This window comes from Eptesicus fuscus, chromosome 22 (assembly GCF_027574615.1).
Source record: "Eptesicus fuscus isolate TK198812 chromosome 22, DD_ASM_mEF_20220401, whole genome shotgun sequence".
In the NCBI taxonomy this organism is placed as follows: Eukaryota; Metazoa; Chordata; class Mammalia; order Chiroptera; family Vespertilionidae; genus Eptesicus; species Eptesicus fuscus.
In genome coordinates, this window is record NC_072494.1 from 44086976 (window position 1) to 44108496 (window position 21521).

The 21521-nt window shown below is 51.1% G+C and overlaps 2 protein-coding genes across 5 annotated transcripts in view; both read right to left on the bottom strand.

Annotated features, from left to right (window-relative positions):
• Nucleotides 1-7117, bottom strand: part of ATF6 (activating transcription factor 6) — a 157689-nt gene extending 150572 nt beyond the window's left edge. For all 4 annotated transcript variants that reach the window (XM_054712282.1, XM_054712281.1, XM_008153159.3 and 1 more), the window contains exons 1-2: nt 7030-7117; nt 5956-6375 (exon numbers count right to left, since the gene is read on the bottom strand). In XM_054712282.1, the coding sequence (XP_054568257.1) occupies nt 5956-6007 (52 nt within the window). In that variant the 5' untranslated portion in view covers nt 6008-6375; nt 7030-7117. The remainder of the gene's footprint in view (nt 1-5955; nt 6376-7029) is intronic.
• Nucleotides 7118-9230: 2113 nt separating this feature from the next.
• Nucleotides 9231-13204, bottom strand: DUSP12 (dual specificity phosphatase 12). Its single transcript, XM_028127784.2, has 6 exons — nt 12882-13204; nt 11935-12048; nt 11730-11848; nt 11248-11344; nt 10752-10938; nt 9231-9865 (listed from the first exon to the last, which is right to left on the bottom strand). Exons 1-6 carry the CDS (start codon nt 13130-13132, stop codon nt 9704-9706), a joined length of 930 nt encoding a protein of 309 aa, XP_027983585.2. The 5' UTR covers nt 13133-13204; the 3' UTR covers nt 9231-9703.
• Nucleotides 13205-21521: the final 8317 nt, after the last annotated feature.

A 21521-nucleotide genomic window follows, 5' to 3' on the forward strand; every position in this document is an offset into this window, starting at 1 on the left:
TTCTACGCCAACAAGTCTGGCATCGTCCGAGACAAGAACAAGAAGACCTCGTCAAGAGACGAAAAGAGCTATTTGAGAACCCGCTCTGGAGTGGACTTAATGGACTCCTCCCCTACCTCCTCCCCATCCTTGGTCCCCTTGTTGGTTTTCTCCTTATTCTTACATTTGGCCCTTGGGCATTTAGAAAAATAACTGACCTCGTAAAACAGCAAATAGATTCAGCTTTAGCAAAACCCATTCAGATTCATTATCAACGCCTGGAAATGGCCGATAGGTGGGACTCGGATTGCCAAGAGCACGAGCACCTCCGGACCCAGACTCGCTCCTTCCCTACGGGGACAGCATCTTAACCAGAGGGATGCTTACCTACGCTCTAGCCAGAGCCAGAGGTATGGGTATCGAACCGGGTGCAGAGCAAAGCATTGCAAGGGAAGGTTGGGATATTTTCCAACCTCCTCTGGATTTCCCTGAGAGTATACCTGGTTTGCATAGAGGTTGACATCGATAAAATAATGGCTCTGCCTCTCCTCCCCAAAAGGTGTCAAGAGCCACACACAGTGGGTATGCAAAGCCCACGGGAGGAACCAGGTCAATGTCTCCTCGGTCGATTAATGCCCGCTCCCGTTTCTTAAACAGAGATGGAGGAGATGTCAGGAGCCAAGAGTTGATCAAAGGGTTAACTCTGACCTTCCTTTAGCAAGTTATCTAAACAGAAACTCACAGAAACCAGGCCCACCTCCTCTCGTCTGAAAACAAAGCATTCTTTCCATAGTTGCCCTTTAACTGCCAAATTCTTTATCTAGTCAGCCCCCTTCACAACCTTAGTTAATTATCTAAGTCCACATGATCCCTTCAGCCCCCATCTCCCCTAAGACATCCCCCCTTCTAGAAACCACATATAAGGAGTGCTGTAAAAATAAAATTTCGAGGCTTGATCAGAAACCCGTTTGTCTTGCCTCCTTTCTCTGCGTCCCTTGTCTGTTTTCATTCCCTTAGGTGCGCTGCCTCGGTACCCCCGTTAGAAGACCCCGCAGGACGGGGAAAGGTGGTCTTTAGGGAGCAGCTAGGTTAAATGAGGGCCTAAGGGTGAGGCTCAATCTGATAGGACTGTGGCCTCGTAAGAGATCTTCCTCTCCCTCCCCTCTCCCCCATACCTCACCCTCTCCCTCTCATTCCTCTCTCTCCTCCACCTCCTCCCTCTTCTCCCCACTCCCCAACTATAAGACATTCTGGAAACTAGAGATGCAGCGAAAAGACCAGTGATTGCCCAGGAAGAAGGGAGGGGGTGAGAGGAGAACAGGTATTTGAGGACAGTGACATTATTGTCTATGACACTGTAATAGTGGATACATGACACTACACATTTGTCAAAATCTACAGAAGGGACAACTCACAGTAAACCTTAATGTAAACTATGGACTTTAGTTACTGGCTCATCAATTCTAATACCGTAAATGTACTACACTCACACAAGGCAATGGGGGTTGGAGGATTGTAACATGGAACTCAGTGTACTATCTGCTTATTTATTCCGTAAATCTAAAACTGTACTAAAGATAAAGTCGATTAAGCATTAAAAATAACTGTGGCCCTAACCGGTTTGGCTCAGTGGATAGAGCCTCGGCCTGTGGACTGAAAGGTCCCAGGTTCGATTCCGGTCAAGGGCATGTACCTTGGTTGCGGGCACATCCCCAGTGGGGGGTGTGCAGGGGGCAGCTGATCGATGTTTCTCTCTCATCGATGTTTCTAACTCTCTATCCCTCTCCCTTCCTCTCTGTTAAAAATCAATAAAATATATTTAAAAAATAAATAAATAAATAAATAAATAAATAAAATAACTGTGTGCAGAGAACCAAGATGGCGGCAAAGTTAAACAACTAAACTGTGCCGCGCACAACAATTTCAAAAATACAACTAAAAGACAAAGCGTCTACCACCCAGAACCACGGGGAAGCTGGCTGAATGGTAGATTTACAACTAAGAAGGAAAAAGAAAGAACAAACGCGGAAGGGCTGAGATACAGCGGGTCCTCACAGCCAATTGGCCTGAAGGTCAATTCCTCCCAGTGACACCAACAACAATCAAGACTTAACTACAACAAGGCTGTACACACAGTCTAAAAAAGGGTGCACCAAGAGCGTCCGCCTCAGGTAACTGGGAGGCTGACCCGTTGAACCAATAGGACACAAAGTTAACCTACCAACTCAGGGAAGCAGCGAAAATGAGGAGGCAAGGAAACAGATCCCAAACAAAAGAAATGGAGGAGAACAAACGACTGGACATAGAGTTCAAAACCACGGTTATAAGGTTTTTCAAGAATTTCATGGAAAAAGCCAATAAATTTAATGAGACCCTCGAGGATATGAAAACGGTCCAAGTAGAAATGAAACATACACTGACTGAAATAAAAAAATATTATACAGAGACCCAGCAGCAGACTAGAGAAACGCAAGAATCAAGTCAAAGATTTGGAATACAAAGAGGCAAAGGACACACCTCCAGAAAAGCAAGAAGAGAAGAGAATTCAGAAAGTAGAAGATAGTGTAAGAAGCCTCTGGGACAACTTCAAGCGTACCAGCATCCGAATTATGGGGGTGCCAGAAGAAGAGAGAGAGCAAGACGCTGAAAACCTATTTGAAGAAATAATGACCGAAAACTTCCCCCACCTGATGAAAGAAATAGACTTACAAGTCCAGGAAGCGCACAGAACCCCAAACAAGAGGAATCCAAAGAGGACCACACCAAGACACATCATAATTAAAATGCCAAGGGCAAAAGACAAAGAGAGAATCATACAAGCAGCAAGAGAAAAACAGTTAGTTACCTACAAGGGAGCACCCATACGATTGTCAGCTGATTTCTCAACAGAAACTATGCAGGCCAGACGGGAGTGGCAAGAAATATTGAAAGTGATGAATAGCAAGGACCTACAACCAAGACTACTCTACCCAGCAAAGCTATCATTCAGAATTGAAGGGCAGATAAAGAGCTTCACAGATAAGAAAAAGCTAAAGGAATTCATCACCACCAAACCAGTATTACATGAAATGCTGAAAGGTATCATTTAAAAGGAGGAAAAAGAAGAAAAAAGTAAAGATAAAAATTATGAACAACAAATACATACCTATCAACAAATGAATCTAAAAGTCAAGTGAATTAAAAATCTGAAGAACAGAATAGACTGATGAACATAATAGAATCAGGGGCATAGAATGGGAGTGGATTGATAATTCTCAGGGGAAGCGGGTGTCTGTGTGGGGGGTACGGGAAGAGACTGGACAATATCATACACCTATGGATAAGGATAGCGAGGGGGGGAGGTAAGGGCAGAGGGAAGGGTGGGAACCGGGAGGAGGGGAGATATGGGGGGGGGGGGAGAGAAACAATTGTAATAATCTGAACAATAAAGATTTATTTAATAATAAATAAATAAATAACTGTGAAATTCAAATTCCAGTGTTCACAGTAAAGCTGTCATGCTGGAGTCCAGGAATTGCGAGAGAGACCACATGACCCAAAGTATTTGCTATCTGGACCTTCACAGAAAATGTTTTCGAAATCTCGCTCTAAAATTTCACTACTCAAGTTAAAGTAGGAAAAGCACCCCCATCACAGCTGTTCTGAGCTCATCAACTCTGTTAAATTACTCAGCTGCCAGGGTCACAAGAAGTACTAATTATATAATCTGACCCTTTAAGTTTAACTGGTCAGCTTCTAATAGAAAAGTCAAATACGTACTTCCCAGAAACAAAACGCACATTCTACTGACAAACTAGCAGACAGAAACGTTCCCTTCTAGTGCCTACAGACCTATCCTACTTACAGCCCCTAAGGAGTCAGAATTAAAGTGCGAACAAGAGGGGACTGGTGAGGCTGGAAAGCAAGCCTGGAAAGCCTGGGATGGCACACTCAGGGCGGGGCCGTGACCAGGGGCCAACCGTGCGGATCAGTCGGGAAAGTGCAGCCTGTGCCTCGGAAGAAAACTAACACATGCTCCCAGGAAGTGCCCAGTCACAGCTTAGGGAACAGCATGCATATGTGGTCGTTTACCAGCTGAGGGAAGTCTTAATGACCAACATAACTGGGAGATCTTGGTAAGAGCCCAGTCGGTAGAAGTAGTTCAGGGAAGCAGCACAGAACACCGCCTGGGGCACAGGCCTGGGCGGCAGACCACCCTGGTTCGGATCCTGCTTCTGCTTCTCTCTAGCGCTAAGACCGAACATTCATTCTCTCTCAGCCTCGGCTCACTCACTTGTAAAATAACAGAACCTCACTGGACTGTTGGGAGGATTTAATAAGATAAAGCGCCTGGTGTGTGTGACTCTGGTCGAGCGTCCAGCTCTGAACCAGGAAGTCACAGCTCCATTCCCGGTCAGGGCACATGCCCGGATTGCAGGCTCATCCCCAGTGGGGGCGTGCAGGGAGCAACCCATCCATGATTCTTCCTCATCACTGATGTTTCTATCTCTCTCTCCCTCTCCCTTCCTCTCTGAAATCAATAAAGATATATTTTTAAAAAAGATAATACATGCAAGAGTTCAGCAGGGCACCTGACAATAAAATGCTAAATAAATGGCAACTGTTCTTATTTCTATTATATTTAGCTTGGGAAAATATTCTTGGAGTAGATGGTCTAAAGTTTCTCCAGCAACTCATAGAAAATCTACCCAACGGTTGAAATAAATCTCTAACCGTACACAGTTTAAAAGAAGTTCTGCCTTTGGAAAATCAAGTGAGGACTTCAGTTCAACAAATGGAATTGAGATTCCACTCTTGCTACTGAGAATGACGGTCCAAGAGGAAAGACGAAGACGCTCTGGGTTCCCCCAAATTCCAAAGCTGGTGAATGGTGTAGGCTCAGCACAGGGCCACTCCAGGACCGACACAATCCCAACTCCCACTAAAGCCCATTGTATTAGCATCAGGTCTCACACTCCCAGGAGTGATAATGTTCCTCTAGAGATGACAACCCTTCTCCACCCTCGGCCCCAGCACGTTCCTCTCCACCCCGCCCCCGCCAGCAGCTAAAGGAACTATGCTAGCAAGGAAACCTACAGCTGTAGCTGGAGAACAGTCAGGACTACAGGGCTTGTGGGTCCATCCAGATGAGCGTCTCTACTTCTTTGCTACACAGACAGACATCAGCCCAGAGCAACAGTGGATGCTGCAGGACGAGCATCTGTTGCACATTCATTTTCACGCACATGCTTACACACACGTGTATGTGCGCATACACAAGTGCACACACTTACAAACACATGCACTGACAAATATACATGTGCACACACATACACAGGTACACATACGCAAGCACCGCATGTACACAGGTACATGGATGCACATGGGTGAACATAGGTATGCACAAGTGCCCACACATACACGTACAGACACACACATGCATGTACACGGACACACATGGGTGTACATATGCACACACAAGTGTATGCCCGTACACAGGTGCATACACATGCATAGGTACATACACATATGTACACACATGTATACATAGGTACACACAAGCCCACCCACAAGTACACAGGTACACGCATGCACATACACGGGTACATATGTTCACGAGGATGTACACACAAGCACGCACGTGCCCATACACGGGTACATACATACACACGTGCACACGGATGTACACAGGTACATACAAGCGCACGCACGTACACACACGCACACACAGTCCGGCAGCCACCCCGTCCCACGCTCCACCGAGGCCCTCCTGCCCTCCGCGCTGGACGACGTCGTCCCGCCCCACAAAATCCCTTCCTGGTCGCCCCCAGGGGGACAGTGACAACCGCCGGCCATTGCCATCGGGAGTCGGCAGCCCCCTCGGGGGCACGGACGGGAGCGCGCGAAGCCCTCGTCCGGCAGACCGTCCGCACCTGTCACCGCCGCGGGCGGGGAGGAAGAAACCGAGCCGCCCGGTCCTTTCTCGGACCCACTTACCCCAATCCTCGTCCGGCCTCGGAGGGAGCCCCGGGCTAAAGGGCGAGGCCATCGTTCCGGCAACGCCGCCCGCGCCCCAGGCACACGCTCCGAGCCCTGGGACTCGGCAGCCCACGCGGGGGCGGGATGGCGGAGGCGGGCGGACGGACGAGCGCAGCGCCTGGGCGACGGTGGCCGAACGCGGACAAACTGCCTCACTGCGCGCGGGTCCCGCACGAAGCGGACTGACGTCCTGGGCCGAGGCGATCTGACAGCTCCCGTCCGCGCCGGCCGCACCTCCCGTCCGCGGCTTGAAGAGGGAAAAGAGGGAAATCGTGCGTCCGTGAAGTCAGGTACCGACGGCGCTCCAGCTGAGGAGCAAAGCCGCTGCCGTGGTGACCAGGTCCGGCCACCGCCTACAGACCACCGCCGTGCGCACACCTGAAACCAATGAAAGTAACTCTGAATGCCAACTGTGATTAAAAGCCTTGTAAATTAAACACCAAAAGGACCCTGGCCGGTGCTGCTCAGTGGATAGAGCGTGGGCCTTCGGACTGAAGGGTCCCAGGTTCGACTTGGGTCGATGGCACACACAGGCCTGGGTTGCGGGCCGACCCCAGCGGGGGGCGTGCGGGAGGCAGCCGATCAATGATTCTCTCTCCTCACTGATGTTTCTCTCTCCCTCTCACCTCCTCTCTGAAATCAATAAAAAATGTATTTTTTAAAAACCAAAAGGGAAAAGTGATGCCCGTTCTGAACAATGGCGGGTTCCCCGAACTCCCTTCGTCAGGTCTCAGGACACCGCAGCTGCGAGCGCGGTCCGGCGGCTCCCGAGGCCCCGCCACCCGCGCCCAGGGTCCCCGCAGACCCGCGTGAGAGAGGCCGGCGCGGAGGCCGGGCCGGCGCGGAGAGGACGCTCCCGGACCCGGGCGGAGGGCCAGTGCCCGCGCCACAGCGGGAGGACGAGTCCCCCGCGCCTCCACGACGGGGTGCACGCCCAGCCTTTCCAGGACGGAAATCGATCAAGTGCGGGAAATATCACCAACCCCGACCCACACTGCGCCCGAGTGCCGGTTCGTTCCGAGAACCCCTTACCGGACTCGTGTCCCCGCGCCTTCCGCGGGCGTTCGCGACGCCCCCTAAGGACACGTCTCCCCGCGCCGAGCGCCGGCTCCCCACGCCCCCGAGCCCGCACGCGCGTCCCAGAAGCCTCCGCGGCGGCCGGCGCGTACCGCGGATTTCATCACCGCAACCTGCGCGCAGCCCGGGCCCCGCCCAGGAAACAGGCGTGGGGCCCCTTAGGAAACGTGACCTCCGCCATCACCGGCTACCTGACAGCTTTCATCTGGATGACGTTCCTAACGTTTATTCTCACCCAACTGCAAATTCAAAAACTGACATAAAAACTAAACTAAAACCGGCAAGAGTTCTCTATGCTGTACCCACCACAGACACTTTTTTAAGCCACCGTGACTGCACTCCATCATGTTTTTAATTTACCTTCTATTAAAAGGGGCAGAGCCCTAGCCGTTTGGCTCAGTGGAGAGAGCGCCGCCTGCGGGCCAAAGGGTCCTGGTTTGATTCCGGCCAAGGGCAACCAAACCTGTGTCTCCCTCACTGAGATGCTCTGTCCCTCTCTCCCTCTCCCTTAAAGTCAGTGGAAAATTACCCTCAGATAAGGATTAACAAAAGGGGGGGGGGGGGCAATGGTTATGAAACAAACATGTGCACCTACCACCAAAAATAAACAAGTATTAATATTTTCCCTTTCCACCAGATTTTTCATAAGAAATTTAACATTATGAAGTTGAGCTCCGCTTTCCCCCCATCCACATAGGCAATGTTTATTATGAATATTATAGGACTCATTCAAGTCCATTTTTTTTATTTTATATGTTTAAATGTTTGTAGATACATATGGTGTTGTTTGGGGTTTTTAATATACATAAAAGTATCATATTCTATTTTCCAATCATTCAACATTACTTGTTGATGTGTTTGAACTGTTTTTAGTATTTATTTGAATATATATATATTGTGTGTGTGTGTGTATATATGTGTGTGTGTATATATATGTGTGTGTGTGTGTGTATAAATATATATATATAATTCGTCCTTTCCCTGATTGACATTTAAATTGTTTCAATTTTTTACTGTTACACAAAATATATCCTTGTATGAGTTTCCTTATTTACATGTGCAAGCATGTCTAAGACATGCGCCAGGTCATAGAGGAGCATTAATATTTGCCAAATTACACCAATTTACACCCTGGCTAGCAGTGACGGGTTCCCTTTGCTCCCCATTCTCACCAACACTAGATGCGGTCACACTTTACACTCTTTGCCACCGTGAAGGGTGTGTCTGTAATCTACATTTTTCTGACAGAGTCGTGACTCATCTTTTTTTGTGTTTATTAAACCTTATTTCCTTTCCTGAGGGTTTCCCATTCTTATCTGTTATAAGATTTGCTGTTGAATTTTCTCTCAATCCTGTGTACCTCTGCAGACAGCTGCCTGTTCATTTCACTGGGGCATATGCCACAGACAGATCTAGGCCAGCACTGGTCTTTGCTTCTGTGTTTCACTAGTATCCTGTGAGCTTTCATCTTAGCGAAGTCACATTTATGCATCCTTTCTGTTTGTGATCTCTGCTTTTTGTATCTTGTTAAAGAAACCCTTCCCACTCCTGAGGTCATTAAGATCTTTTTTAATTTCCTTTTAATAGTTTTACAGTCTTGATTTACACAGTTTTTTAATTCAGTTACTCCTGGGGTAGAGTAACTATTGATTTTTATACAGCAGTCTTGTATTTTAAAAATCTCTATTTGCCCTGACCAGTGTGGGTGCTTGGTGAGAGCGCAGCCTGCTCCCTGAAGGGTTTCGGGTTGGATTCCTGTCCAAAGGCACGTACCTGGGTCACGGGTTTGATCCCTGGCATGTGTGGTAGGCAACCAAATGGATGTTTCTCTCCCTAACCCTTCCTCTCTCTAAAATCAGTAAAAACATTTTTTTTAAATAAGGAGTCTTAAACACACTTTTCTAACATTTTAGATAACTGGGCTTCCTGAACAGTGACAGAAAAACTACACCAAGGCAGTGTTTTCCTCATAGCCTTTCCATCTACATTTCCAAGAAAAATCCAGACATGTAGATTTACTAATATCTCTAAAGAGAGATTTCTAGAAATAAAAGAATATCTAATTAAACATGATAGTTTCTAACTTTTTTACATACTTTTGTTCATCCAGATCTTAAGATCACTTAAGATTCTCAAAATCAGAAACAGAGGAAGTATCTGGTTATAGATGTTATTATCAAATAAAGTATAACTTACATGATTAAGAGGTTTTGAGCCCTGGCTCAGCCGGCTGGAGCATTGTTCTGTGCACTGAAGGGAGGAGGGTTTGATTCCCGGTCAGGGCACATACCTAGGTTTCAGGCTTGATCCCCAGTCAGGGCTCGTATGGAGACAACCAATTCATGTTCCTCTCTCACAGCAATGTTTCTCCCCCTCTCTCTTCCTCTCTCTCTCAAATCAATAAAAAAAACCGTATCCTTGGGTAAGGGTTTAAAAGGGAAAAAAAGGTTTTATTTCCATATGAAGTAGTCTACTTAAACAGTGTCCAAGGCACATCAAGTGATTTCCTCTTCTCACATTTCAGATGAAATGCTGCCAGTCTAAGCAGCAGGCACTCCGTGTGAGTGACCAGAAGCAAGCAGCAGGTCCCATCCGGCAAGTTCTCTTTCAGATATCAAATGTCACAAGTTCACATTTTCCTTGTTTGTGATGCCAGAACCAGCAGCGTTTTCATTTCATCCACTCTGTTCTTGTGGACTTGGAAAGCAGGGGTTACCCATCTGCCACAGGAGCACTGCTCACCGTACCAGTTGAAAGAACCCAACTTGGCACTGCATTTGGGGCACAGGAGCTGAAACAAGAAGCAAATTCCCTACTTCATTCATTCACTTTTGTACAGAACAATTATCTTTGGCAACAAGGAAGAGAGAAACAGGACATGGGCCCGACCTTCAAGAAGTTCAGATCTGAGCGACGGGATAAGAGAGGACAGCAGTTTACTACAATAGCTGTTAAGAATGAGAAGCACGCTGTGCCCCGCCCTGAGAGGTCCAAGGAGGAACAGACTGATTCCAGCACCAGGGGGAGAGGTGAAGCTTGAGACATGAAATACAATGTTTCATGGATGTGGCATGTGTGCTGACTTAGTCTGCAACTTAAGATTTCAAACTAAAACAATCAAAGCTAAAGGGCAGGAAAGCATGTTAGGATTCTCATGTTCTATTTCTGATATTAAGAGCCCATAGTTAGGCCTCAGATTCCTGCCTATTTAAAAACAAAACAAACTAATACTCTAGTAAAATAGATAAACCCAAAAATGCTTAACTAGTCTATTGTATTTTCTTCTAATGTATTTTTAGCACTAAAAAGAACTTAGACTAACACCTCTCAGTCAAAAGTGGTTCACTATTTTATTTTATTTTCTCCACTGTACAACCTGCTTCAATACCTGCAGCCTACCAGGCAGAGGCCAGGCCATGGTTCCAGCCACAGCTTGCTGCTCCCGGCCCAGGGGACCCGCTGCCATCAATGCAAACCCACGCAGAGTGGCTCACTAGTTTAGAACAGCTGGTTTTTGTTAAATTTTTGATAGATTCTTGTCTACACTAAAAAGATATAATCTTCAGAAAGAAAGTAGTTAAGATGGAGTAAAACGCTAGATAAAATGTGGCTTAAAATGCAACAAGGAACAAAATATAGATGATTTCATGAAACTAGAAAATCAGGTGTGTCCTCACCTGCCCATCCAGCACTCCCAACAGGGCAGGTTCCATCCACTGCACAGGCTCAATGAAATAGGATGTGCACTGAGCCCGGCTCCCCGTGACGGGCACGAGAGATGGCGCCAGTCTCTTGTGGGCAAAGGCTATGGGACCACTTCCCTCATTATGATCCAAAATGCTCGAACTTCGAAATAAAGACCTCCTGCAACCTCCAAACAAAAACATTAATGACTTCCAAAGTAATAAAAAAAATAGATTAAATGTGCAGTTATTTCTTAAAGGGCAAAATAATTGGTATTGATTGTACTACTTTAATTTTCAGTAATCTCTACAAGTAACTTGATTGCTTTACTACTAAGAATTTACATTCTTGGAAGCAGATTTGAATTTGAAATGTCTATAGTAATCAACTAAACAAATTCTCCCCACAGAGATTTAATAAATTGAAACTTTCAATACTTTTCAGCTGCTGAGACCAGATAAAATCTCCAGAAAATACAAAATATTTTACCTGCACTTTCTACATTTGTAGAGAACCTCCTCTTTGGATCCCTGTGAAACCACGGTTGGGTCAACAGCAAAGAGCTCTTGAGGTAAGCGCTGCAGCTCTACATGACAATGACAATGACAATGTGTCTACTGGTTACACTCCGCATTTTCAGACAAAGTTCAGTTAATGGCAAATTGAGGCAACAAGTGCTAACCTCAGACATTTTCTTAAAAAGCACCCAGTGTTGAAAAAGCAGGATGTGGTAGGAGAGCCCTTGGGTTCTGGCAGACTGCCTGAGTTCAAATCCCAGACCCCACCACTCACAATCCATGTGACCCTGAACAAGGTATTTCTTGCTAAACCACAGTTTCAAAAGGAAATAAAAGGACCTGTCTCAAAGGATTGCTGGGAAAGTGAGATAATGCACCTGAAGTGCTTAGTGTCAGAACACTTAAACAATAAAAGCATCTAGAAAGGTCCCAATACATGCGAGCAATTATTACCTGGATACTTCTCTGTAACCTTTTGCAAACGATATTGCTTATAAATTGCACTGCGGGTGTCGACTTCGCATCCCATGAGCTGGTATAATTTCAGTTGCCACTCAAAACCCTCATTCATCCTGGAAAGACAAACAAAGGTAAGTTTTCTTGAAATAAGTGAAATCACACCACAGAAACAGAATGTTTCCTCTCACAAAGAACGCACTTGGCCTCTGGTTGGATGGTCCGCAGGTTTTCATAGGCTTTTTCAAAGGTAAGTCGGTCGGTCTTCATCAGAAAAGCAGTCACTACAGCCACGCTGCGGCTGACTCCTGCATGACTTAAAACAGCAAACAGCAACGATTAAGACAAAAAGCACACAAAAACCTCAGCCCCCTCTATGGCCAAGTTCCGGTCCACTTGTCTGCTTCAGACTCTTTGCTTCTGAAATACTACCCGTGTGCAAAATAACTATTCCTTTATTTCCTTATTCTTTCTAAATTCTGAACCATGTGAATGTACTATATGTCCAAATCCGACCACGATAATCTCCAAGGTTTTGATGCTTCGGAACAACTCCAGACTCCTTCGCTCTCGGCGTGAAGGGCCCCAGATCCGGTCCCAGACGTCCTTCCTAACACGACCTGCTGCACTGACTCCATGAATTTAAACTGTGGGTCTTACATACCATCCCCATGGCCACTCTCTCCGCCTCTGCGACCGCCTGCTCCTTCCCCTGAGCAAGGCTCGGGTCCGAGTGTCCTCATGGACGCGTCTCTCCCCGACTCCGCTGCACCAACCACCACGTCCCCGACTCCCGAACACAAGCTCCTCCGGGAGCCGGCGCTTCCCGGTGCATCCCCGCGGCGTCCGTCACCGCCGGGACCCTGTCTGTTCACCTGACGATCCCCCCAAAACGGGAGCTGCAAAAGCCCAGCCTTGACGGGGCCCCGGAACCAGGAGGGCACGGCTCGGTCCCCGATGGGGCGCGTGCAGGAAGCAGCCCATCGATGATTCTCATCGATTTTTCTATCTCCCCTCTCCCTCCCTCTCTCTCTCTAAAAAACAATAAAAACATTTAAAAAAAAAAAAAAAGCTGCCAAAGGAACCCATGGATCCGTGAGTGAATGCGGGCAGGGCCGCCCTCCGCCCGCTGCCCGCGCGCCCGCTCACCAGTGCACCAGCGCCGCGCGGCCCTCGGCGCGGGCCCGGCCCAGGAAGGCCACGCAGCGGTCCAGGTGGCTCAGCAGGTCGGTCTCGGGCCCGTCCAGTGCGGGCACGAAGAGCCGCCGCAGGCCCTCCACCCGGAGGTCGGGCTCCTCCGCGTCCACCGTCAGCACGGCCGTGACGCCCGCCTCCCGCAGGCGGCCCGGCTCCGCGGCGGCCGCTCCGCCCAGGTACAGCCCGGGCCGCACCTGCAGCATCTCCGCCGCGCGCGGCAGCGTCCGACACCGCGGCACCCAGCCCGGCTCCCGCCCCGAGTGGGCGGGCTAGAGCGGCCCCGCGTCCGCCACCGAGTGGGCGGGCTAGAGCGGCCCTCGCGCCAGGCCAGCTTCGCAGCAGCGCCCTCGGAGGACCCGGCCGGCGGCGGAAGTGCGCTCCCGGGAAAGGGCTGTTTGGGTGCTGGCCCGCGACCCACGTTCGGAGGAGGATCGCCTCCCGGACGCGGCTCCCCCGGTGGAGTCGGGCTCCGGGGCTTCCCGCGAAGCAGCTGCAGCCAAGTTCGAAGCGGTGGCTCCACGGCCGAATGAGCCGCGTAATCGTGCATCTGAAGTACGAAAGCATTCCTCCGACGTTGTGAGCTCACGTTTGCAGCCCCTCTCGGTGGCTGTTTTTCCCTTTTTCTCCTTCGCCCAGTTCCCGCGGGCGGGGTCCTCTTCGGCCGGCCCACTGCTGTGTATTTTAAGGGATCAATCCCGTGTCTTTTCAGGAAAGAAGGGACCACGGCCAGAGGGAAACCTGGAATTGGGGGACATGTTTCTTTTATTTATTTCTTTTAACAGGAAAGACTTGAACCTTTTTAAACGTATGGGGAAGTATCAGGAGAGAGGGAGAAGCTGCAGACACCGAAGGAAGAGGGGACCTGGGGTGAATTGGGGGGAGGGGGTGCGAGGTGGCACCTGGACGAGGCAGGTCTGCCCAGCACCGGCTGGAATGTGTGGGTCCTTGCCTCCGGCGGAAAGAATTCAGGACAGGAGTGCGGGTGATTGTGAGAGGATGTTTGTTAAAGTTGGGGACCCGGAAACCAAGGAAGGGCTTGGGACAGAGGAGGCAAGATCACCGCCACCGCCACCGCCACCGCCACCGCCACCGCCACCGCCGGGAAAGAAGGCACGGCGGCAGGAGAGGCCTTGGCGCCGGTGCAGGGGGCGGACGAGCTGCTGCGCCCGCTGCTCCCCTGGTTCCAAGTCTCTGCAGAACCTTCCACTCCTTCCAGGAGGGGAGGATGCACGTCTGAATCTGAAGGGTCAGGAAGCGCCGCGGAGCCGGGACAGACACACCTGAAACTGTGTTTGTACTCCTGGCCACGAGGTGGCACCATTTACCCTTGGGAAGATGTACTCTGTGTTCCCCCAGGAAAGAGGGGGAAATGAATGTGGGACCTGTAAGAAAAGCAGGCTGGACCTAAGGGAGGAAAGGGTGTGTTCAGAGAAGTGTCAGAGTGGCTTCCTATCAAGAAGAGAAGGGCTTGCCCTAGCCGGTTTGGCTCAGTGGATAGAGCGTCGGCCTGTGGACTGAAGGGTCCCAGGGTCAATTCCGGTTAAGGGCATGTACCTTGGTTGTGGGCACATCCTGGTCGATGTTTCTAACTCTCTATCCCTCTCCCTTCTCCTCTGTAAAAAAATCAATAAAATATATTTTTTAAAAAAAAAAAAGAAGAGAAGGACCCTGGCTAGTGCAGCTCAGTGGTTAGAGAGCCACCCTGATTCCCTGGCTAGTGTAGCTCAGTGGTTAGAGAGCCGCCCTGATTCCCTGTCAAGAGCAAGTACTTCAGTTTCAAGTTTGCTCCCACCTCTGGCCGGGGCGCTTGTAGAGGCAACCAGTCCATGTGTTTTTCTAAAATAGATTCTCTCTCTCCCCCACCCTCCTATTCTCTTTGAAGAGCAATGGAAAAATGCCTTCAGGTGAGGATTAACACACACACCAAAAAAGAGAGAGAGAACGAGGAAAAGGGCTCTGTCCTCAGATTGGCGCGCGCACACACACACACACACCAGCAAGTCTGCAACCTTGATAAATATGGATTAAATAAAATTAGTGTGATTGCTAAGAGATCATCGACTATGTCAGTGATGGCGAACCTATGACACGCATGTCAGCACTGACACGCGTAGCCATTTCTGATGACACGCGGCCGCTGAGGCGCTGCATGCCGAGGATGAAACATTTGCTGCTCCTGAGGATGAAACATTTGCGAAATAATGTTTTTTCCTCAAAGTGACACACTACCCGAGTTATGCTCAGTCTTTTGGCGAAGTTTGACACACCGAGCTCAAAAGGTTGCCCGTCAGAGGACAGCCTGACCTGTAACCTGACCGGACCGCTCCCAGACTCCCTGCTCTTTGGGTATTTCTCAGACTTTCGGATGCAGTCACATGTATGATTTTCATGTTCATTTCCATCTTTCAAAATACTTGCTGAGGAGAAAGCAGGGAAACTCCCCTCCTCTGCCCCATCTCGGCCTCACGGCCACCTGTTCCTCTTTCTGCCCCGCACGTGGCCTGTGCCCACACCAGGGAGCCCGAGGTGAGGGGTGGGAGTTACGCTCTAGGGCACTTAGGCAGAGACCCGTGAGGCGCGCTTTGAGGCCTTCCAACTGAAATTGTGTAACTAAGCAGTAACAGCGTGATTCTATCGCTGTGTGTTAGTGAGGAGAAGGCGGCTCGGAGAGCGGGGAGTTCATCTGCCTCCAGGCGCACAGTCTGAAGCCAGAGAAAACCTGGGTCTGGATGCAAAGCTGAGTCTGCCCGGCACCTCTCGACGGGCGACCCCATGCGTTCAGAACATTGTGCGGTTTCTCCAAGTCTGTTGCTTCGTCTGCAAAACCAGAGTCGGTGTGGCCATGTTGCAGAGTTCTAATTAGAATTAATTTGTCAGCATGTCCTGTTCATGGAGAAAGGCACCCCGGGCTGAACCCTGCACCAGAGGCAGCGGGGTGGGCAGGGCAGGCGGGGTGCTGCTGGCGAGGGGGGGGGGGCGGCTTTGGAGCAGAGCAGCCCCTGCCCCCGCCAGGCCGGGCTCACACCGCTGCTGCAGCCACATCCCTGAGCCCTGCCTGGCTTAGAGCCTGGGCCTTAAAGAGGTGTCCCCCTGCCCCAGAAGGATGTCTGTGGCCAAGAACCCGAGGGAATACCCTCAGCTCCACGGATGCCGGGACCGAGACGACCGGACCTGAGCGCCTGCTGTGCAGGGACAGCTTGGCCAACAGACAGCACCCCGGCCTGACCCCAGCGGCCCGACATCTGCAAAGTCATCGCGCTGGGCGGCCTCTCCGGTAAACAGGCGGGCGGAACGGCTGGGATGTGCGGCTGGTGCTTTCAGTTCCTTTTTGATTCAAGGAGAAACTGGCTGACCGTCAGCTGAGGGGACAGAGTGCGTGCCAGGGCCTCCGTGCCACTCCCCGACACAGAGCCCAGTGGCCGCACTCCCCGCCCCGACCTGGGCCACGCCCTCGAGCTCTCTGCTGCCCGCACTCAGCCCTGAGCTGGAGCAGAAAGAGCCCGGCTGTCGCTGGGGTTGGTCTGTCGTGTGTGACTTGTCTAAGCTGGCCAGGCCCTCTGAACTTCAGTGTCTCCATCCAAAATGGCCCGCAAGGACGCCTCCCTGACGCCCCGAAGGACTCCCCTCCCCCGGGAGAGCAGGAGCCTGCGACCCTCCGAAGGCTGCTCCCGCCCCCCCCCCCCTGCCCCGATGGCGGCTTCTGGCAGGGTCTCCCCCGCGCTCCCTCCTCCTCCAGGAGGTGTTCCTTGTTCGCTCCCACCAGCAGTGCGTCCCCTGCGCCAGCCGGAGGGCAGATGACTGCTGGAGAGGAAACTGCCCAGAGGGGAAACACTCACTGGCTTCGGCAGAAGGGCTTCTGTGTGGCCCCAAAGCAGACGTTTCTGAAAACTGCTTCACACCCCGCCCAGCCCGTGATGGCATCTCAGCTCATTAGCCCTTGCTCAGCGCTGGGGACACGACAGGACTCAGATGAAGGTCAAACTCCCACCACGCAGACCAGGGTGTGTACCCGAGCCACGTGCTGAACTGGCGGCACGAGCAAAACACGGGCACAGACACGACGCCGTCCTGTTTTGGCTGGAGGAACCCGGGAAGGGCTCCGAGGAGGTGGCGTTGAGCTGGCCTTTCCCACGGGCGAAGGGGACGATGGCGCACGGTGAGGAGGTCAGGTGAGGTGAGGCACCGACGAGAGGCCTACGACACAGATGGTTTCACCCAACGCCTAACACGTCCAGCAAAGCGATGGCTTGTCTCATCAAAGAGACTTCACAAGCAGCGGGCGGAGTAGCGGCCTCGGAAGGCAGCGCTCCTCGGCCCTCAGAGGCCTCGTGTCCCACAGCCCCTGTCGCAGCCTGTCAGCAGCCCCGTCGTGGGGACCCTGGGGTCCACGTGGAAGAGCCCTGCTGCTCCAGGCTCTCAAACCAGCGAGGCTGCCTCCAACCCAAAACGATACTGCAGAGCAGGTCACTGCAGGAGTGACTTGCCAGGCTTATAAAACAAGCAGCTTTATTAACTACTAGAGGCCCGGTGCACAAAATTCATGCACGGAGGGGGGTCCCCTCAGCCCAACCTGCACCCTCTCCAATCCGGGCCCCCTTGGGGGATGTCCAACTGCAGGATCGGGCCTAAACAAGCAGTTGGACATCCCTCTCACAATCCTGGACCGCTGGCTCCTAATTGCTCACCTGCCTGCCTGCCTGGTCGCCCCTAACTGCCCCCCCAGCCAGTCAGGTCGCCTCCAACTGTCCCCTCCCTGCCGACCTGGTCACTCCTAACTGCCCCCCTCTGGCCTCGTCACCCCTTACTGCCCCCCCGCTGGCCTGGTTGCCCCCAACTGTCCCCCCCCACCAGCCTAATCGCCCCCAACTGCCCACCCTGCTGGCCTGGTCACCCCCAACTGCACCCCCTCCCCGCCGGCCTGGTCACCCCAGGCAGCCTGCTTATTCAGTCATTTGGTCGTCCCTCACTAACCCCCCCTGCTGGCCTGGTCGTAGGCAGCCATCTTGTGAGGATGTGATAGTGAATTTGCATATTACCTCTTTATTATATAGGATACTAGTAGCCCTGCACACAAATCCGTGTGTGAGTACCTGGCTGCTGCTTGCCTCAGCTGGCCACCCGCCCACCGCCGCTGGTAGCTCTCCACTGCTCGTAGCTCTCTGCCACGCCCTCCTGTAGCTCTCCACCACTTGTAGATTGGTCGTGATGTTACGGCCAATGGATAATTAGCATATTCCTCTCTTATTATATAGGATATTAACCATATGGTAACTATAGTCAATCCTGTCTTGCATATTTGAAAGTTCCATAGAGAGTGGATCTTAAAAGTTCTCATCACAAGAAAAAATTCTGTAACTATGTGTAGTGATGATTGTTAACTAGACTTAGTGTGATCATTGCACAATATATTTAAATATTGAATCACTACATTGTACACTGAAACTAATGTTATGTGTCCATTGTATCTCATTTAAAGAAGCAGCAGCGTCCACCAGGGGGCAGCACGAGCTTACTAAGAGTAGTCTTGTCCTGATGCCAGGTCTCTTTCCATGGAAGGACTGGACAGGCAGATTAGGGGGACACACACTGACTCTTCCTCCCCAGGACAGAGCTCCTGTGGACAAGCATGGCGTATGGGCTGGAGACTGGAGCAACTGAGTCAGGGCCATGCTTACTGTTGAGATATGAGACAATGAGGTCTGCTCCTCTGAACTGAAAGAGACTCAAGTGGACGCTGCCAACTCTTTACCCTCAGATGTTGGCTGAGCCGGAGAGGTACAACTGTTGTTACGAGACCAATGGTCTTTGCAGGTGTCATGACTGCAGAACAAACTAAACCAACATGAGAGAACCACACTACACGTTACACATTACATGTGGGAATTTGGTGAAGAACTGGGATAATCCGCTTAGAATAGGAGTTCCACTTGGACAACGTCCACGTTTAACAAGGAAGTGTAGTCAGCAGTGCCTTTCCCTTAGTCACTTGGAAACTACCGCGGTGGGAATTCAGAAGGGCGGGTTAGCATTTCAGCAGAGGCACTGACCCGGGACTGCTGCTGGGCAGCTGCTTGGCCGAGGCTGTAATGCTAACAGGATCCACTGGGTGGCACCCAACAGTGCAGAAAGTGGCGGGAGGCCTAATCCTATCTAATAAAGAGGGAATATGCTAATTGACTCCATCACAAAGATGGCTGCACCCACAGCTGAGGCCAAGTTCCCATAAGGAGCCTTAACGAGCAATCAGCAGGGACCTGAGGCTACGTCCTCCCCCACCCGGCAGGGCTTGACGGGGGACCTCAAGGTGCGCTTCCCGTCCTGGTGCTGGGCTAGGGGACCTCAGGCTGCTCCCCCCGCCCCAGCGCCAGGCCAGGGGACCTCAGGCCGCGCCCCCCACCAGGTGGGGCTTGACAGGGGACTTCAGGCCACGCCCCCCACCCCAGCACTAGGCCAGGGGACTTCAGGCCATGCCCCCCACCCCGGCACCAGGCCAGGGGACTTCAGATCGCACCCCTGCCTGGCGGGACTTGATGGGGGACCTCAGGCTGCGCCCCCTGCCCCAGCACCGGGCCAGGGGACCTGAGGCTGCACCCCCCTGCCTGGCTGGGCTTGACAGGGGACCTCAGGCCGCGCCCCCCACCCCAGCACTGGGCCAGGGAAACCTGAGGCTGCACCCCGCTGCCTGGCTGGGCTTGACAGGGGACCTCAGGCCACGCCCCCCACCCAGAGGATCTTGACAGGGGACCTCAAGGTGCTGGATCAGGGGAACTCAGGCCGCGCCCCCACCCAGCGGGGCTTGACGGGGGACCTGAGGTTGCACCCCCCTGCTGGTGGAGCTTGACCGGAGACCTCAGGCCATGCCCCCCACCCAGCAGGGCTAGACAGGGAAATAATTTTATATTGCTATTTGTCCCCTGGCCTGGCGCTGGGGCGGGGGGAGCAGCCTGAGGTCTCCTAGCCCAGCACCAGGACGGGAAGCGCACCCTGAGGTCCCCCGTCAAGCCCTGCCTGGTGGGGGAGGACGTAGTTCCCCTGATCCAGCACCTTGAGGTGGGGCTTGACAGAGGACCTAAAGGCATGCCCTCTGCCCTGGTCTGGGCTGGGGAACCTCAGGCCAAGCCCCCCATCCTAGCGCCAGGCCAGGGGACCTGAGGCTACGTCCACTGCCCGGCAGGGCTTGACAAGGGTGGGACTGGCCGGGTCTGGATCTAGCCCAATGCGGGGGGGGGGGGGGGGGGCTGTCGGGTCTGGGTCTCATGTGATTTTGAGGTTTACGTGGGTGGGCGGGGACTTGACTCTGGGTCCCGTGGTGAGCCCCAGACTCTGACAGGAGGAAGGTTTTCATATACATTTTACTGATTTTCTTTCATCTCTGACACTTCTGTTATAGAGAAAGGGCAAATAGCAATATAAAATTATTTCCTCTAATTAATCCCCCTTTTTTTAAAAATATATATTTTATTGATTTTTTACAGAGAGGAAGAGAGAGGGATAGAGAGATAGAAACACCGATGAGAGAGAAACATCGATCAGCTGCCTCTTGCACGCCCCCTACTGGGGATGTGCCCGCAACCAAGGTACATGCCCTTGACCGGAATCGAACCTGGGACCCTTCAGTCCGCAGGCCGACGCTCTAACCACTGAGCCAAACCGGTTTCGGCTAATTAATCCCCTTTTAATGTGCATGAATTTTGTGCACCGAGTCACTAGTTAAGAACTAAAAGTGATGATGCGCTCTCCTGAGGGGAGTGGGGGGAGACAAGTTCTCTCCTGCAGAATCAGTGGAACTGCACATTGTTAAATATCCTGGAGGGATCATTTGACAATGTTAAAATTTTAAAAACTCGTGTCCCGCAAATCAACTTCTAGTTTATCCCACAGATATAGTCAAACGTGTGCGTAAGGGTGTAGGTGTGAGAACAGTCATTGCAGCACAATTTCAAACAGGAAACATTTAGAAACATCAATAAGTCCATTAATCTACAGGAAGAGATTTCTGGACCCCTATGTTGGCTGTCAGCTGATTTCTCATCAGAAACTCTACAGGCCAGAAGGGAATGGCATGAAATACTCAAGGTAATGGAAAGCAAGGATCTGAGACCAAGATTACTATATCCAGCAATTCTATCACTCAAAATTGATGGTGAAATAAACAGCTTCCCAGGCAAAAAAAACAACAACAAACAAACAAACAAACAAACAAAAAAAAACACAAAAAACTAAAGGAGTTCATCACCACCAAGCCAGCACTACAAGAAATGCTAATGAGACTGCTGTAGCCCTAGCTGGTTTGGTTCCGTGGATAGAATGTTAGCCTGCAGACTGAAGGGTCCTGGGTTTGATTCTGGTCAAGGGCACATGCCAGGGTTGTGGGCTTGATCCCCAGTGAGAGGCATGCAGGAGGCAGCCAGTCACTGATTCTCTCTCATTGATGCTTCCAACTTTCTCTCCCCCTCCCTTCCTCTCTGAAATAAATAAATTATATTTAAAAAATAATAACAAATAAAGGGACTGCTGTAATGAGATAAAGAAATAGAGAAACATAGGCATACATAATTAAAATGGCAATAAATAAGTATCTATTAATAATAA